The sequence below is a fragment of the Calonectris borealis genome, chromosome 5 (genome assembly GCF_964195595.1).
Source record: "Calonectris borealis chromosome 5, bCalBor7.hap1.2, whole genome shotgun sequence".
NCBI lineage: Eukaryota > Metazoa > Chordata > Aves > Procellariiformes > Procellariidae > Calonectris > Calonectris borealis.
The window spans coordinates 23,385,745-23,401,136 of record NC_134316.1 but is presented as its reverse complement, the minus strand read 5'-3'; the positions used below and the strand labels follow the sequence as shown (position 1 = coordinate 23,401,136).

General features: G+C 36.6%; 1 protein-coding gene across 7 annotated transcripts in view; it reads right to left on the bottom strand.

Moving 5' to 3' along the window:
* Positions 1-15,392, bottom strand: part of SEL1L (SEL1L adaptor subunit of SYVN1 ubiquitin ligase) — a 36,339-nt gene that overhangs the window by 9,398 nt on the left and 11,549 nt on the right. For 2 of the 7 annotated variants that reach the window (XR_012673837.1, XM_075151359.1), the window contains exons 4-18: positions 15,173-15,340; positions 14,454-14,559; positions 12,525-12,687; positions 10,617-10,670; positions 10,477-10,536; positions 9,768-9,849; positions 9,291-9,445; positions 8,469-8,525; positions 7,415-7,483; positions 6,052-6,129; positions 4,794-4,856; positions 3,924-4,011; positions 3,516-3,664; positions 2,795-2,960; positions 1,119-1,193 (exon numbers count right to left, since the gene is read on the bottom strand). Coding sequence is in view for 2 of the 7 variants with exons in the window: in XM_075151359.1 (XP_075007460.1) it covers positions 1,119-1,193; positions 2,795-2,960; positions 3,516-3,664; positions 3,924-4,011; positions 4,794-4,856; positions 6,052-6,129; positions 7,415-7,483; positions 8,469-8,525; positions 9,291-9,445; positions 9,768-9,849; positions 10,477-10,536; positions 10,617-10,670; positions 12,525-12,687; positions 14,454-14,559; positions 15,173-15,340 (1,533 nt within the window). In the remaining 5 variants the exon portion in view is untranslated. Of the gene's footprint in view, positions 1-1,118; positions 1,194-2,794; positions 2,961-3,515; positions 3,665-3,923; positions 4,012-4,760; positions 4,857-6,051; positions 6,130-6,914; positions 6,991-7,414; positions 7,484-8,468; positions 8,526-9,290; positions 9,446-9,767; positions 9,850-10,476; positions 10,537-10,616; positions 10,671-12,524; positions 12,688-14,453; positions 14,560-15,172; positions 15,341-15,392 lie in introns of those variants that run through there. The other 5 variants (XR_012673839.1, XM_075151358.1, XR_012673838.1 and 2 more) reach the window with 5 other exon arrangements.

Here is a 15,392-nt window from a genome sequence, read left to right as displayed (position 1 = left end):
CTATAAATCAAGAAACAACAAAAAAGATAAAACAGCTAGGCAAAGAAAGCCTTTTAGTTTCATATGAAGATGCATTAAGGGCTTTAGTATTACTTTCCACAGTTTGCACAAACGCTTCCCCTTTTTCCCTCTCTCACATAAACAGCTTTTTTTTTTTTTTTAAAATTGGCTTTAGCTAACCAAAAGACAACTGATTTCTATTTTCAGGAAAGTCCTTTTCCCAGTAATCCTACCACCATTTTTATTGCTATTTAGTGGCATCAGTTGAAAAGGTATATCATAGTCACTTATTACAGAAAAACCTTTCATTTGTTATATGGTCATTAAGGGCTTCAGCTTTGTTTTTAAAACAGAGACACTGAAAACTTGAAAAATAAAGTCTCTCATCATCATTTGGTAATTGAATACTTAACCATTCCACCCTCTCAATTTCTAACTTTCTACTAAAAGCCAAGTAGCTCTGACGTTTTTCAGACAAAACTCTGAAAATTTGCACGATACACTTGCTCTTAAGTAAAAACCTAGTAGACAGACATTAATGTAGATGCACCCGTATGAAAGTTAGAGACCTCACACTGATATATTTAATGACTAAGTTTAGTTTTGCTTATTTTAGGATAGGATCACAAGCATCAGAGTTTAAACTTGGGTTGGTTGGACATCAAGACTGCATTCATCACTGAGCTTTGCTTGCTTTGAATAGGAAATTGCATTTCTTATAAACAATGACAAGTACCAAAATCCTAAAGCGTACTTTGTATCTGTTTTTCCAAGTGGATTTATTTTTATTTTTAGAAAAGTCAGTTTAATCATTCCTAATGCTGTTTAACACTGCTCTATAATTCCATATGGAATGGCAAAAGAAACACACCATATATTTGTGTTTTAGTCCTTTTAATCTTCAGGACCTCAGAATGGCTCGGAACTGCAAGCATATTGCAATGACAGTATAGCTAACCGTGGAACAAAGAACAAGAACTATCCTTTGTGAAATATAACTAATGCTGAACAGAAGGATGTAAGCTTTCCCTCCTTCCCTGTTTCATAAAAAACATGAAATCAAACATTAATGGCTCTACTAAAAAGAAACTAATTGGAATTGTGAGGTACAGACATACCTTGAGAAGCTGCTCTATTCCAGTGAAGCAAAGCTCGAGGATAGGTTTCATTTTCTCCTACTATGCTAGCTTCTTCTAGAGAAGAAAGTAATTCAGTTAAACAGGGGCATGGTAGATGCACAAAAGACTACAAAAAGCCCCCATGCTTATATTCAGTCTGCTGAAATGAATTAAAACTTGAAGTAATCTGTGCTATAGTACAAATAAGATTCAACCCATCTGAAACTTATAAAAAAACCTTTCATGTATATGGTCTTTCCATATATCTGCCCACATAAGAGCTAGGAACAAACTGTATCATTTCACCCTGAAATATTTGCTTACTAAGTGTCTCTCCCATTCCCGCTTTAGCAGATTCTGAAGCATACTTGAAGAATGCCAGAAGATGCAAGTCTTAAGAGCACACACTTCGGGCTCTGGCAAAGCTGCACTCAAATATAAGGCTAAAGTATAAGCTATTTTAGTTTGACCATCTAAAAAGCAAGACTAGTCAAGTAAAACAAAGGCTTGAACTCTTTTACCAGCCAGAGACTGCATATTTTACATAGCAGTGCTACAGCTACTTCAGAACAGAAGTTGTTTTACTTGTCCGTGTCATAAATTGAGGGTTGCTGAAGTATCAGAGTTCAGACAGTTCAAAGGATTTATAACTTTTTTCAATTCTAGTGTAAGTATGGTTTCAGCTGTACTATCTCACAGTTGACATACAGATCTTCTGTATAAAATAAATTTAAATTCATCTCCAGTCGAGATGCAGATATATCTGAGTAATGACAATCAGAATTTTAACCCAGGGAAAGATGCTATTTCTTTGCAAGAATACACTCCCAGCCAAGACTGTCATTGCTGTAGCTTATCTGAAAATGAGTCACTAGAGCACCTTTGAAAAATATTAACTGGAAATTAAGATGTTAGATTAGCCTATCAGCCACCAATAGCTGATTTTTATATTAAGATACAAAGCCCTGAAGCTGGTAATAAGACACCTAGATTTCTGGATTTGAGATCCAAAAAGTTTAAAATACTGGGTTTTGTAGTTTCTAGAAAGATTTGTCACTTGTACTTCCATTGTTTCCCTATGACCTCAAACTATAGGAAATCCAAGTTCTAGCCACTTATTTGCAATAAGAGACCTGGGACAAGTTTTTTCCAAGTCTGACAGAACCAACTGCCCAGCTCTTCACCCCTGCTTCAAAAGTAGTATGAATAAAGTTACAAAAAAATCTGGAAAAAAAAAAAGTGCTGAGAAAAGACATTACAAGATAAAGAACAAAGGAAACTGAAGCTTGTATGCATATCATTAGGTAAAACTAATGCAATTCCTACTTTATAGATTTAAAAATAAAATGTTAAGGCTATGTTTAGGAAGTCCAGGGAAGAAAATTTTCAGCACTGTGCAAGTTTCTAAAGCATTCTCTCCCTATCCCATTTTTTAAATCCCGTGAGTCAGAATTCAAGCATATTTTAACTTTTATGCCAGAAAGCTATCCTTAGAGGTGAAAATTAAAACTGACTGCTTTCCAGTGTGAAGAGCAGGAAAGAGAACAAGAGTCTCATTGAAGTTCTAACTGCACAAGAGCTATGTAATTATGTCTTCAAGCACTCTAGCATTCTATTAAATGGGCTACTGCAGGCCAACTCCAAAAAAAACTTCCAGTACAAATTCAGGTCCTTACTCTGATCAAGTATGAAAGCAGCATTGCTTTGTGCAACTTCGTAGCCTTGTTCTGCCAGAAGAAGATATTGAACCACAGCAGAATTTGAATCACCATCTTTATAGCTGTTGTAGGCAGTCATCAGTCTTTCAGACCAACGCCCCCGTTCACATACATTCTTAAACAACTGCAGAGAAAAAAAAAAAGGGTGAGAAGACTGGTTGTCAGGAACTTCAGAAATTTAGGTTTTGAAAGAGGTAAACCTTTAATATTCAAACGCCTGTTCAAAATACTTGCATTTCACAGGACAAACTTGATAGATGAACTCACTGCTTAAGACAGGCTTACTCTAAGATACAGGTTACTACGCAAATACATGCCAAGATTCAGATGCTTACTCAGAATTTTTCTTAATATCAGCTTTTTTGTTACACTTAAACCCATGTCTAAATGAAGACTTCAGTACTTATAAAATACCGATGTTTGCTTTGCATTACGTTCTTTTGATTTTCTTCAAAGTTAATACAGCAAATACAAACTTGCCATATCAACATAAAAAATAAAGATTCTTCTCATGAGATACAAAGGAGTTTGATAATATCTCACTTTTCCTTTTGATAGCCTTGGCTCTGCAGTCACCAGTGGATTTTAGCTAAGACAAATTTCCTATATAAGCTGACGTGGTTATACCCAGCCTTTTGCAAGTCAGTATTATTTGACCTTTATAAATGGATGACCTTACCTCAACAGCCGTATGACAGGATCGCATCACTCCAGTGCCAGTAGCATGCATCTGAGCCAGATTATAAAAAGCCAGAATGTGGCCACCCTGGGAGGCCAAGTTAAAGTATTTCAAAGCTTGTTTATAGTCTCTCTTGACTCCAATGCCATCTAAAAGAAAGAATAAGTCATTGCTATTCATTCCTCTTGAAAAGCAGAGTTCTATGAAATACAGTATGTACTTACTCTTTAAAATTATTGAAGAAAAACATTATGAAAGTGTTAGGAAAAAACAGAATAAAATATAAATTCAGTGCAGTAACACCACTCTACATGCAGTATATCTATGTATTTCTAATGCCACCTAGTGAACAGTTACTGAAAGGGCAGATGCTTAGACCTGGCAAATCAGCGTTTTGATGCCACTTACTGTAATACATGGAACCTAGTTGAAGTTGTCCATCGACCCACCCCTGTTCTGCAGCCTTCTGGAAATACTTCAGTGCTAGCTCATAGTTCTGCAGGAAGATTTGGTCCAGTCATTAGAGCCTTGCAATATACCATAATTGAAGTAATGAAAGAAAATACACGTGTGCGCATGTGTAAGTGCATGGACAGATCTATATTACAGAAAAATTAGAGCAAGATGTTCTAGTGCGAAAATATTCACTTGGTCAAAATTTGGAAACAAAAAATGAAATAGCCCACAATGACATTAGCATGTCTTAAGTCTGTAGCTATCTCAAAGCTGGCATCCATATATAGCATTGCTATGAATAGTTATGCTTAACAGAATGGATGCCCTATTCTGTTTCTAGAACAATTATTTAACTCATTTCCTCAACTTTGGGCTAATTCAACTTTTGAATATCTGTTTGCATAGCTAAATATAAAACATTTGACAAGAAACCTTCTTGTGGGAAAAGCAACAAGGCAAATGAACTAATTAAAAGTTTCAAAGTGTTCCTCCAGTCTCACAAGACAGACAAAATGGGGACAGCTAGGATTTGTCTTATTTCACAATAAAATTAGAGCCAAGTTCAAAACTCCTACCAAAAATGCTATGCATTTCTAATAACTTCAGCAACATTTTCAAACTTAGAGGGAACTTAGCATGTTTCATAGCTGCTAACTCCATAGTGAATTTTTTTTTTATATTACAGATTTCCTCATGGAGTTTTCAGTGTAACAGAAATCTTCACAATTAAGTCTACAGTACTTCCCTCCAGAGAAGAAGTTTGTTGACAACAAGAAGTTACACAATCACCTATGATTAGAAAGACGACTGTCAAAAGCTTACCACTGGAACACCTCTTCCGTAGAGGTAAGCCATTCCTAATCCACTCTGTCCAACTGGATTACCCTGAAAACACAGGAAAACACTTCTGCAAAGAAAACCAAAACCTACAGCTATGTCTTTCAAATTTGGTATGTCTTTAACATCACTAAAACAAATAGTGCTTAAGATAGATTTTCTTTGTAACTTTGCTCCTAGTAAGTAATAGTTATTTAGGGAGAAAACAGTATCTTTGATAACTTTTATTCAGTAACTACACAGGTGATTAACAGGAAAAAGAAAAGCTTTCAACTCTAGTTATGAAAGTCTACTATGCACTTTCAAAATATCATATGAGATGTAGAACCCACACCCATAGAAAGGTGGGGCATTAATAGCTTATTCATCTTTAGTTTTTCCAAGTTTGAGATGTTCTGGATGCTACAGAAGCTCCCAAAACAACTACAGGAACTCTGAGAATCTGTCTTAATTTAAGGGCAGATTGGTGGCTGTCTTGTGGGCTGCATTACTGACCACTGCCCCTGCAAAAGTATGCACTATGGTATTCCTTCAGTGCCAGGACAGGCAATGGGGCACATCAGAAATCTTCAGTGAATGTAGGAAATTAGCAAATTGAGATATCGTTACTCTAGGACAGAGGTGTAGAATAGCAATCTAATTGTGGAATGCAAGAACCATGAAGACAGTTATCTTACAACAATCCCTTCAAAACTTCATCTACTGTGCTTCACATGCTAAACATCTTTCCTGGATGAAAACTCATGCTTTAAATGTACAAATGCTACTATAAGGGATAGGTCAAAGACAGACATGAGGGCTTAGCAGCCAAAAAACAAACACTCCAATGAGATGAGAGGTATAAATCCCAAAACATTATCTATTCACTGACCACAAAACAGAACCAAGATAACATAGTATCAGTGTACTGTAAATTTCTGTGACAAGACAACTTTGGATTAATGAAAATTAACACTTAACAGAATTGCAGGCTATTTAGGTGGACAATATTTCATACTGATGCCAGCATTCATGAGAGTTAGACTCCTTGTGCTGAACACATCTTCATGAAGCACCATGACCAAAACTGGAGGCAGTTTCTGACATCTTAGACAAGCAGGGTTTAATTATGGGCTAATCTGGGACAGAAGTTGGGAGTAGGTGTATGCACATGGAAGTGCATGAAAGGAAGCATTTGCAGCATTTCCCAGCTAATCAGCTTTTTAGTGCATATGCTGTATTTCTAGCTTACAGATAATCATACCATATCAGCAGCTTTCTTGAAATACTGAAGAGCTGTTTCATTGCTCTGAGGTACAACATCACTTCCTTCTGAGTACATCTGAAGGAGAAAGGCATTATTGAAGAACAGCTGAAGAAGTCAGTTTAGCATGGAGATCATAAAGCATCTTCACTTTGCATATGAGAGGGAGTCTATTGTACTATTAGACTATTCTGACTATTGCATTACCGAATAATCATTAAAGAACTTGCCCAGAAGCAGAAAACACGTCTCTATGCTGTAGAATTCAGATTCAGAGGTTTAATTTTCTAATGGAGAATAAACTGTCCATAAAATTAAGAAGTTTTCATGAAAATACCCTTCACTTTTGAGTTCTACCAGTGTGCAGTGAAGAACACATGATCGGGAAAAAATCTTGTGAGACCAGTGGAAGTCAAACTATATTGGCAGTTAAAATACTTCTTGAAAACAAAACAAAAATTGATTACTAAACCCTGTTCATTTCAGCATTTATTAGATACAAAACACCCAAGCAGGGTGTACAAAACACAGGGAAAGCAGGAACCTGCAATTTCTCCTGTCAGGTGCCTTGATCAGCACATTCATTCTCTAAGGACATGAATTTTGCATCCTCTACTGCAGTGACGGCCTGAAAAAGATGAGCTAGAGCTGCTGCTTACTGCAGCCTAACCTTAGAGGGTACTCAAATGGAGTAGTAAGGATTTAGCTCCTCACAGGGTGAAGGTAGCCTGCAACCCAGATCTCAGGCAAGTGACCCAAATACCTTTCTAAGCAGTAACCAGATATCACCAATAGCAGCTTGTCAATCACGTTTTAGATTAACAAAAGGACTTAAATCTGAGAAAACTGATACAATGGCCCACCTTGCAGATAGACTCAGGCTTTGGTTCAGAGTAGATGCAGACCTATCGGCAACTCTGACTCAGATGCCTCAGGTCTCTACACAGAATAAGAATACAGATGTCTTTCCCCTTTCCTTCCTGAATTTAGTATTTCCCACTAGGCAAAATTTTGAGAAGCTTAGCTTTTCCCCACACACTGTGTGGGGGCTGAACCCCACCACAGAAAAAGGACATTTAGGTATTTAACTATTTAATTTTTAAAAAACGATCTAGTTCAAGCACTATTTAGAAAAAACAAAAGTTCCTAAAGCGAAGGAGCAAGTAGAAAATTTAGACTAGACATAATAGACTACGACACTTGAATCTTGCAGGACAATTCAAAACAGTAGCAAAGCACAAGTACTTCGATTCCAGCATTCAAGTTTTAGACTGCCTGATATGAGAAAATAGGAAATATGTGTTATTTTTCATTGAAAGGCAGTCAATTTGCTTACTTTTCAGAGTGTTTCTGTCCATCTTACCTTTCCTAGAAAGGCCATGGCATGTGAATTGCCAGCATTAGCTGCTTGATTGAAGTACTCAAATGCTCGCTGTAGGGAAGAAAACAAGTATTTTAGCCACCATGACTATGATTTGAGTACCTTTTCTTGCAAATAGAGCAGATGCGAGTAGGTTGTTTGCCAAGTTACAAGGTTCTTCTGGGGATGAGAGTTATCAATCCCACCTAATTTAATATACATAACAGGGTTCCCCACTTATAATCGGCATATTGAGCAGTAATCCCTCTCAACAGTGTATTCCAAAAAGCAGAGGAAAAAAAAAAATACTACAACTGCTACTATGCACGAGCTACACAGGTAAATCTTACTTCCTTATTGTATCTGTTTAGAAGAGGAGAGATCTGCCAGTTCCTATTCCAGTTTTACACAGAGCTTGGTTATACTCATTCTGACCACTTGATATCATCTCTGAACCCTTATAGAGCAGTCATTTAAGGTGATTAAATGTGACGACCAGTTGATAACCAGTCTAAATAATCCTCAGGACTGCACATCCTCAGCTTTCCATTTGTTCAATATATACTTTAAGAAGAGGTTAGCTATTTTAACTTCTATAAGCAGTAGCATCAGCAGAAGTTGTATTTTCTATGCACACTTAATACCCTTAGTATTGAAAGTTGCACTGCTTTGTCTACAGAAGCAAAATATTCTTGCAAGCCACATAAACTAGACTACCATTGCTAATGCACACACAGTGTGTCATGAAGATTCTACTACACATACAAAAGCTCAGCCAGTTCCAAGTACTACTTGATGAAAATCTGGTCTTTGTTTTTGACTTCCTCGTTTCTAAGATGATTAGTCTTGAACTAATTGTGTAAAAAAATCAGTTCCATCTACTAGTCACATAAAGATTAAGTTTTATTGAATGAATTAAGTTTTATTGAACAAGACTACTGAAGTCATTAAATACCTTACGGTGGTGCTTAAACACTTTTGCTTCACTGTGGTCTCAGCTATATTTTCTCCCCCTCCACCAAGTGTAATATGCATCAGAGATACACAGAAAGGGTACCTGATGATTTTGCTCTACTCCTCTTCCTCCGTGCAAGTGCAACTGCCCAAGGCCAACCTAAAAATAAATTTTTGCATTGCAAATAAGTCACTTTTCTGTAGGGACTTTCTTTTTCTAGTAATACAGATACCAGTGAGCTAATTACATGCACAAAGACAGACCATATCAGAGTTAAAGATGCCACAAAGTCTGAAGGCACAGATTTGCTTCAATAACTGCAGTGCAGTCCTGTTTTTTCACATTAGCCTAAGCAGAAATTTATCCTAGATAAAAATGACGTGACTGTCCTAAATGATACAAAATAATAATTGTTCGTCTGAATTCTGCCTACCTAATTCTTAAGCCATATATGATCAAGTTGAATTGTGACAATTTGCCTGCATTAGTGTCCTCCCCTCCTGCATTGTGTGTAGAAGAGGTCCAGCCTGCAGCATGCAGAAGTCATGTAAAAGGAGAAGCAGCGAGAAACTGAGGTCCCGTGTCAGGGCCAGTTCTTTTGATCAAGGCTTCCTCCACAACATCTAAAGTTATCCTTAGACTAGTCTGGCTGGTTTCTATTGAAAGCCAAGATCCTCTTTCCTAAGATACTAAAGTTATAATGTTTTGGACTTGTTTTCCACACAAATTTGCATTTTCTGTCCAAGTTCTACCTTAAACACATTAAAATATAAGCCTCTTCTCATAAAGACTAATGAGGAAATAGCAACCAGGTTGATTTAGGAGGAAGAGAAAACTAAAGCTCCAACGTCTTTCCATATTTCATAAAGCTGTTCCTGTAATTCTTGAAAACCTCTGCATACCATCAGGTGAACTTAATCTTACCTGTGCTTGTACATCTCCTTTCTCTGCTAAAAACTGATAATACTGAATCAAGTCTTCTTCTAGCATCCCACTTGCCATTCCTGGATTTTCTACTTCATCTGCTAAGCGAATTCGCTGAACCACTGTGCCACCAGTCAAAGAAATGTCACTAGCAACTGGAAAACAGATAAGATAAATTTTCAGACAGTTTTGTTCAATACAAATATTACACTGCAACTTAGTAAAAACAGATCTCTACAGACCTTCAAACTGTTACTCAGAGAGAATTAATTACTTTGACACTCTCTAAGAATTAAAGACATTTCAATAGATAGAGATAAAGATAGCATGTCATGATTCAGAGCCAAACAGATAACTTGTTTAATAGCAGGTATTCTCTATTTTTATCCTATTAGTGTTGATAGTACTTCTAGTACCTTCAAGGAGAATGATATAGAAATACATAGAAAGAACGTTAGCCTAGTAAAAAATTTTTACCGTGATTAGCTACAAGTCGGTAGTGAGTGAGAGCAGATTCACAACTTTGAAGGACTCCTATCCCAGCCCAGTACCGGTAACCCTAGAGAGGAACATACAAAAATACAGGACTGTAATTTATTTGACAACATACTGCTTACGAGGTTACAAACTTTTTTCACATTACTTGAGCAAGATTTGACGAGACAATAGGCAAAGCAAAGGCCACAGGTCCATTGTGTCTGCATTAAAAACAACTGACTGATACCATTAAAGGTTAAGCATAGCCAATATACTTCAGATATTACTCAGGAAAAAGCAAATAAGCAGAATGGTACTTATGGGTGAAAACCCAAAGCCTTTTACTTACACATGTTGCACTTTATTTGTCTTAAATCTCACAATACTGATTAAAACAGCATCTTCTGTAAATATCTCTGGCTTTCACAGTTCTCATTAGTCTATAAAAATTAAAAGTCTGACACTTCTGCTTTAAGTCAAGAGATGTAAACACAGTCCATCTAGATTCACAGTAGTATACAGCTTACAATGAGCAGACTTTTCCTTAAGTTAACAAGGAATAACAGGGAGGATACTATTGCCCACCCAATGCATGCATGATGATCTAATATTTGGACAGTGTATTCACATGAATGCAAATCTTACATTAAAAATTTAAAGAGTACAAAAAAGTTCTTGCATGTGTAAAGTTACTAACTATCTTACTTACCAAGATCATATGGGCGATCAGATTTCCTCCTAAAGCTCCAAAAGTGTAATACACCAGGGCCTTAAAACAAAATAATTGGTTATTTAACATCTGCCTCCAAGATAAAATACAGGAGCACACACTGAGGATTTCTGAGTTACCTTAGCTTGACTAGAATTGACTCCTAGACCAGATGCATACAGAAATCCAAGAGCCTGGAAATAAAATAAAGTTTGTCAGCACATCCTTTGAAAAATCCAGGATCAGTTTTCCTGGAATACGTAAGTATAAAGAAGTCAAACAACAATTCAAAGCTGCAAAGAAATGTCAAGCTCTACCTTCACTTTGGTACCCTCCTATGTCTAGGCCCTTCCCTGCCCCTTTTAAAGTATGAAGTTTCTAAATTATTCAGTTGCCTAGGTCACTAACATAAATATAACTCACCAGAATTCAGTCTAGTGGATCGAATGCAAGGAAAAAATGACTACTTCCCTGAATGCCAAACATAGATCCAAAGGTCCTGAACAGTAAAAGTATCCCAGACCCTCAAGTGAAGATCAAGCAATATCTGTCAGGTTATTCATGTAACCTATTTGTCTCATACACAAGTGCAAACATATACATGAACCATGACCTTCTCTAGAAGAGTCTTACTGTTTGATTTAGTGTCTAATAGATCCTATGAATTTACTATTTTGCATCTGTTCTGCCATGGGTTAGTTGCATTTATGATTATAGATATAAGCAGTTAGAATGCACAGAGCTGTTTGGCTGAGGTTTTTTCAAAAGTTACTTTTATTCTTAAAATTTACATAATTACTGCTCTATCTATAACACCTGCTACAGCTGTGTGGCTCACAGGAGAAACTAGTAGCACAGAAGATAAAAGTATATATAAAAAGGTGTCTATATTTCACAGTGTTCTAAGACTATTCTAAGACTATTTCACACTATGTGTGAAAGCACACCCAAAAAAAAAAAAATTACCTCATACAGACAGTATTGAATTATAGACCAATAAAAGCCAAGGTCTTCACTGAGATATAAAGTCTCTAAAGAAAACATTTTCCTGCTTTCTATGGTAACTGAGTACTCCAACATTAAACAGGGAACAGCAGGACACTTGGTAGCCAAAGACCTGAAAGAAACTGGATAATTCCTAAAGAAGCTGACACTTCCAAAGCAAGAGACAACTAAACAATAAGTATATGCAGATATTGAGATATTAAAATTGATAACACCCACATTTTATGACATTACATGTGGACAATTACATATGAACAATTCTATAATGTTCAAAGGCACAGGGACAAAGTGAGTTCCATTCCACTAAACAGCTTTCAAGATTCCTAGTTTATAACTTCCTAGATTATAAACTTGTCTGTGTGTATATTTACCTATCTCAAAGATAAAACTGCAGATGAAAAGCCACAACATCCCACACAAATGACAAGAGAAAAGTAACATAGAGTTTCAGCGAAGATTTGTTGGCTGGAGTCATCTGTACCTACCTGTTGTTTGACTTAGACATCTAATCTAGTCTGTCATACAACAGATAAGAAATTAAATCAAAAGACCACCACCATACTATATTACTGGTAGTTTAATGCTGTTTTTTCAAACTCAAAGAGAAGACCTGTTTCCATGCATTTACCTTGAGGGTGCAGGTGCCATTTGCCACTGCACCCTCTGTAATGCTAGCAGCATGCAGAAGCCAGGTAAAGCAGAAGCATTTGGGGGACAACCTTTGAACTGAAGCAAGGCACTGGTGAAATTTAAAAAGGTAAAGGCAATGCGCAGTCAGGATCAGGAAATATTTAGGCAAGCATTAATAAAATACATTACCTGAATCAGAGCCTGAACCAAACGTTTTGCATCAAGTTTTCAAACAATTTAAAAAAGCAGCACTCTGTCTGCTGTCTTTTTTAACAAGGCAACAGATACTACTTACTGATCTCATTCTATTCTGGATGCAAGAACAACCTACAAAACCACCTTAGAATAAGTACAATCTATAGAACAATTTATAAACCTGTAAAAACTTTTGTAGAACCTAAGGATATACATACCATTTGTCCTTTAGGAGACCCTTCTTCTGTTAGTTTTTCAAATAGTTCTTTTGATGACTGGATGTTCTGCTTCAGGTAATCCCCAAACAACAAAGCATAAGACACTTTCTCCATTGCCTTGGTATGATTCATGTCAGCTGCTTTCAGAAGATATTGATATGCTCTTAAAAGAAAACAATTTTTTAGTCACCTTGAGGCAAAGAAGCAGATTCCATTCATAAACCTGAAGATTCTGGGGAGGTGTTCTGTTCCTGTTTTAGCCTCTATTTTCTACAGTGCATCTACCTACAGTCATTTTTTCCAGCTCTGAATTGTCAATCTATGCAACAACTCATATGATTTAGCTAATAGAGAAACTGGGTTTTAATGTTCACTCTACTCCATATGCAAAGCAGTATGCATTTCCTCCCCTGTAAGATATATGAAAAGTTTAAGGTCAAATGATCATGTTTTTGTAGCAACAATTTTAAGTCCTATACTAGGTATCTAGTAGGACCACTACTCTGACAGCTTCACAGATCACGATAGAAAAAAGAAGCCTGAAAAAGACTATGGAGTCTCTTCGATTTGTTGAGTACAAAATCATTCCAATGAAAACAGTAAGTGTTGGGTCCAATACAACTGCACACATCATCAATTTTGTGATGAAACAGTCATGCTAACAATGAGAAAGTTCTCTGTAAACTCCTCTTTTTATTTCAGCCTCAGAACTTACAGTAGTCCTCCAAAGTAATTTCACAGCAGCTGGTTTCACAACAATTTAAAAAACTGTAACCTTAAACATCGTAACAGTACTGTCAAGCATGCTTTAGCTTGATTTCTCATGGACCTTTGATAGCATTCCAAGATTTTTCTTTACCTCTCCTCCCTTCTATTCTCAGACTTGTTTTCTTTCTTTAGGACAGGCTGAGGCACACCTGGTTCCTCACATAATTTCATCTTCTAAGAAAGTGTAAGGTGTTAAAGAGAACTAAGATCTGATATTGTTTTACAATTCCTACACTATTTTATACAAAAGAATATTAGTCAGAATCTTAACAGATACTGTCTCCCTTTGTCTTTGCTAAAGTGTGATGGACAACCTTTAGCTGTGCTTCAGTTTCCAAGATACATAAAGTAGAAATATGCTCCCTTATCTCCACAAACAAGTTTAACATGGTAATAGTGCCCACATAATAATCAACAGCCTGAAGTCACCACTTACTGATGAAATTGTCAACATGACTACCACGGAGTTCTAAATTAACATAGCTATTCTTAATTATAGTGGTAAGCTGACAACTATTTCATCAGTAATTGGACACATACAGAGTAGAAAGTAAAAGACCAGAACGAACAGAACACCTCATTTCTTTTTTTTTTTTTGTTTCGTCTACAAGCGTTACCCTTTTCTCTCATACAATGTTAATTATTAGAGTTTTAACAATTTGTTGAGATTAAGTTTAATACTATTTTTATGGTGACCGAAAACATCAGAAAGGAGGAACAAAAGCAGAGCAGGACAATAAATGCTGATTTTTCCCACTTAATCGTTGAAGCAGAATGAGAACCAGACTGTAAGAAACATTTGAAAAAGGACAATTATCTTGTATCATGTTCTCAGTTTTTTTTCTGGGCAGTTGCCACATATAAATTGTAGCTAGAGAATTGCAGCACCATCTTGCATTAAGTCAATGTTTTGACGACATCCACTCTTCAGAAATTAATCTTATACAATTTTTAGTGGATTCAGAGGAAAGCAGGCATAAATTTCTTTTTCTAAATACCCTGAAATTACTATTTATTTTGACTACTATCACTGCATAGTTTGATTGCTAAGTCCAATAAAGTGCAAAGTCCCAGGGCAACTCATTTAAGTTATTTTTCAGTTAAGCCAGAGTGACCAGCCATGTCATCCTTCTCTTGTGGGGGTAGAGGAGGTAGACTTACTCTTTCTTCTGAGCCTTTTTACTGCTTTCATTAAGGATTTTCATTCCAGTCTGATAAACATCCTCAGCTTCTTGCATCTGCCTTCTCTTATTAGACTGCTCTTCAGCTTAAAAAAAAAAGACGAGTACATTAAGAGCTCCAATTACATAGCTCAAGACTATTCTCTCAAAATTCCAATTGGTTCTAAAGAGAAAATACAACCAAATATGTTTGTGAAGACCAATAAACAAGCGAAGTGATTAAAAAAAGCTGTCTCAAGCAGATGTTGGATATCTCGGTAGACAGTTTCTTCTCATGTGATGTCTCTCATGTGCGAGTTTGCTGTTAAAATATTCTTTTCATTGCTCCAAAGCAAGCTGTGTAAGGAAGAAAGGTTCCTCCTTCAGGAGGACGTTTCCTAGAGAAGGGTTGCGTTTGTGCAACAAATCAGTGAGTATAATGGGAAACACTGTCAAACCCCTATACTCCTACAGCCTCAGAAACTAAGAGTTTTATGATGCTTCCACTACAAGATTTCCCAAATAGCTTTGGGAAGTGGCATTTGCATTATAATCTTTTCCATCATGAGAACTTTGCCTTTATAATTACTTGTATATCACAGTATAAAGTGGCCATTAATATATGACAGGGACTTCTAGGCCCTGAAATAAAGGGCATTAAGAGGACTGAAAATACTAGCTTAAGAAAGCATTCCTTGGACAAGACATCAGGTTACTTACTTTCACAGAAGCCCCACTTTTGATCTTTCTTGTAATCGTAGGTCGTTGCACACCAAAGCCTGCCATCTTCTCTCCCATCTGCAGTGCACTCTGCATACTCCTTCTCCATAAACAAAAAGGGGAAGTGGCAAGGTTCACCATCTGCAGTGCCTCCAATAGCTGTCAAAACTGAAAATACGTACCCAGGAATTAGACTCCTTTCCTTTACTGCACTAATTAA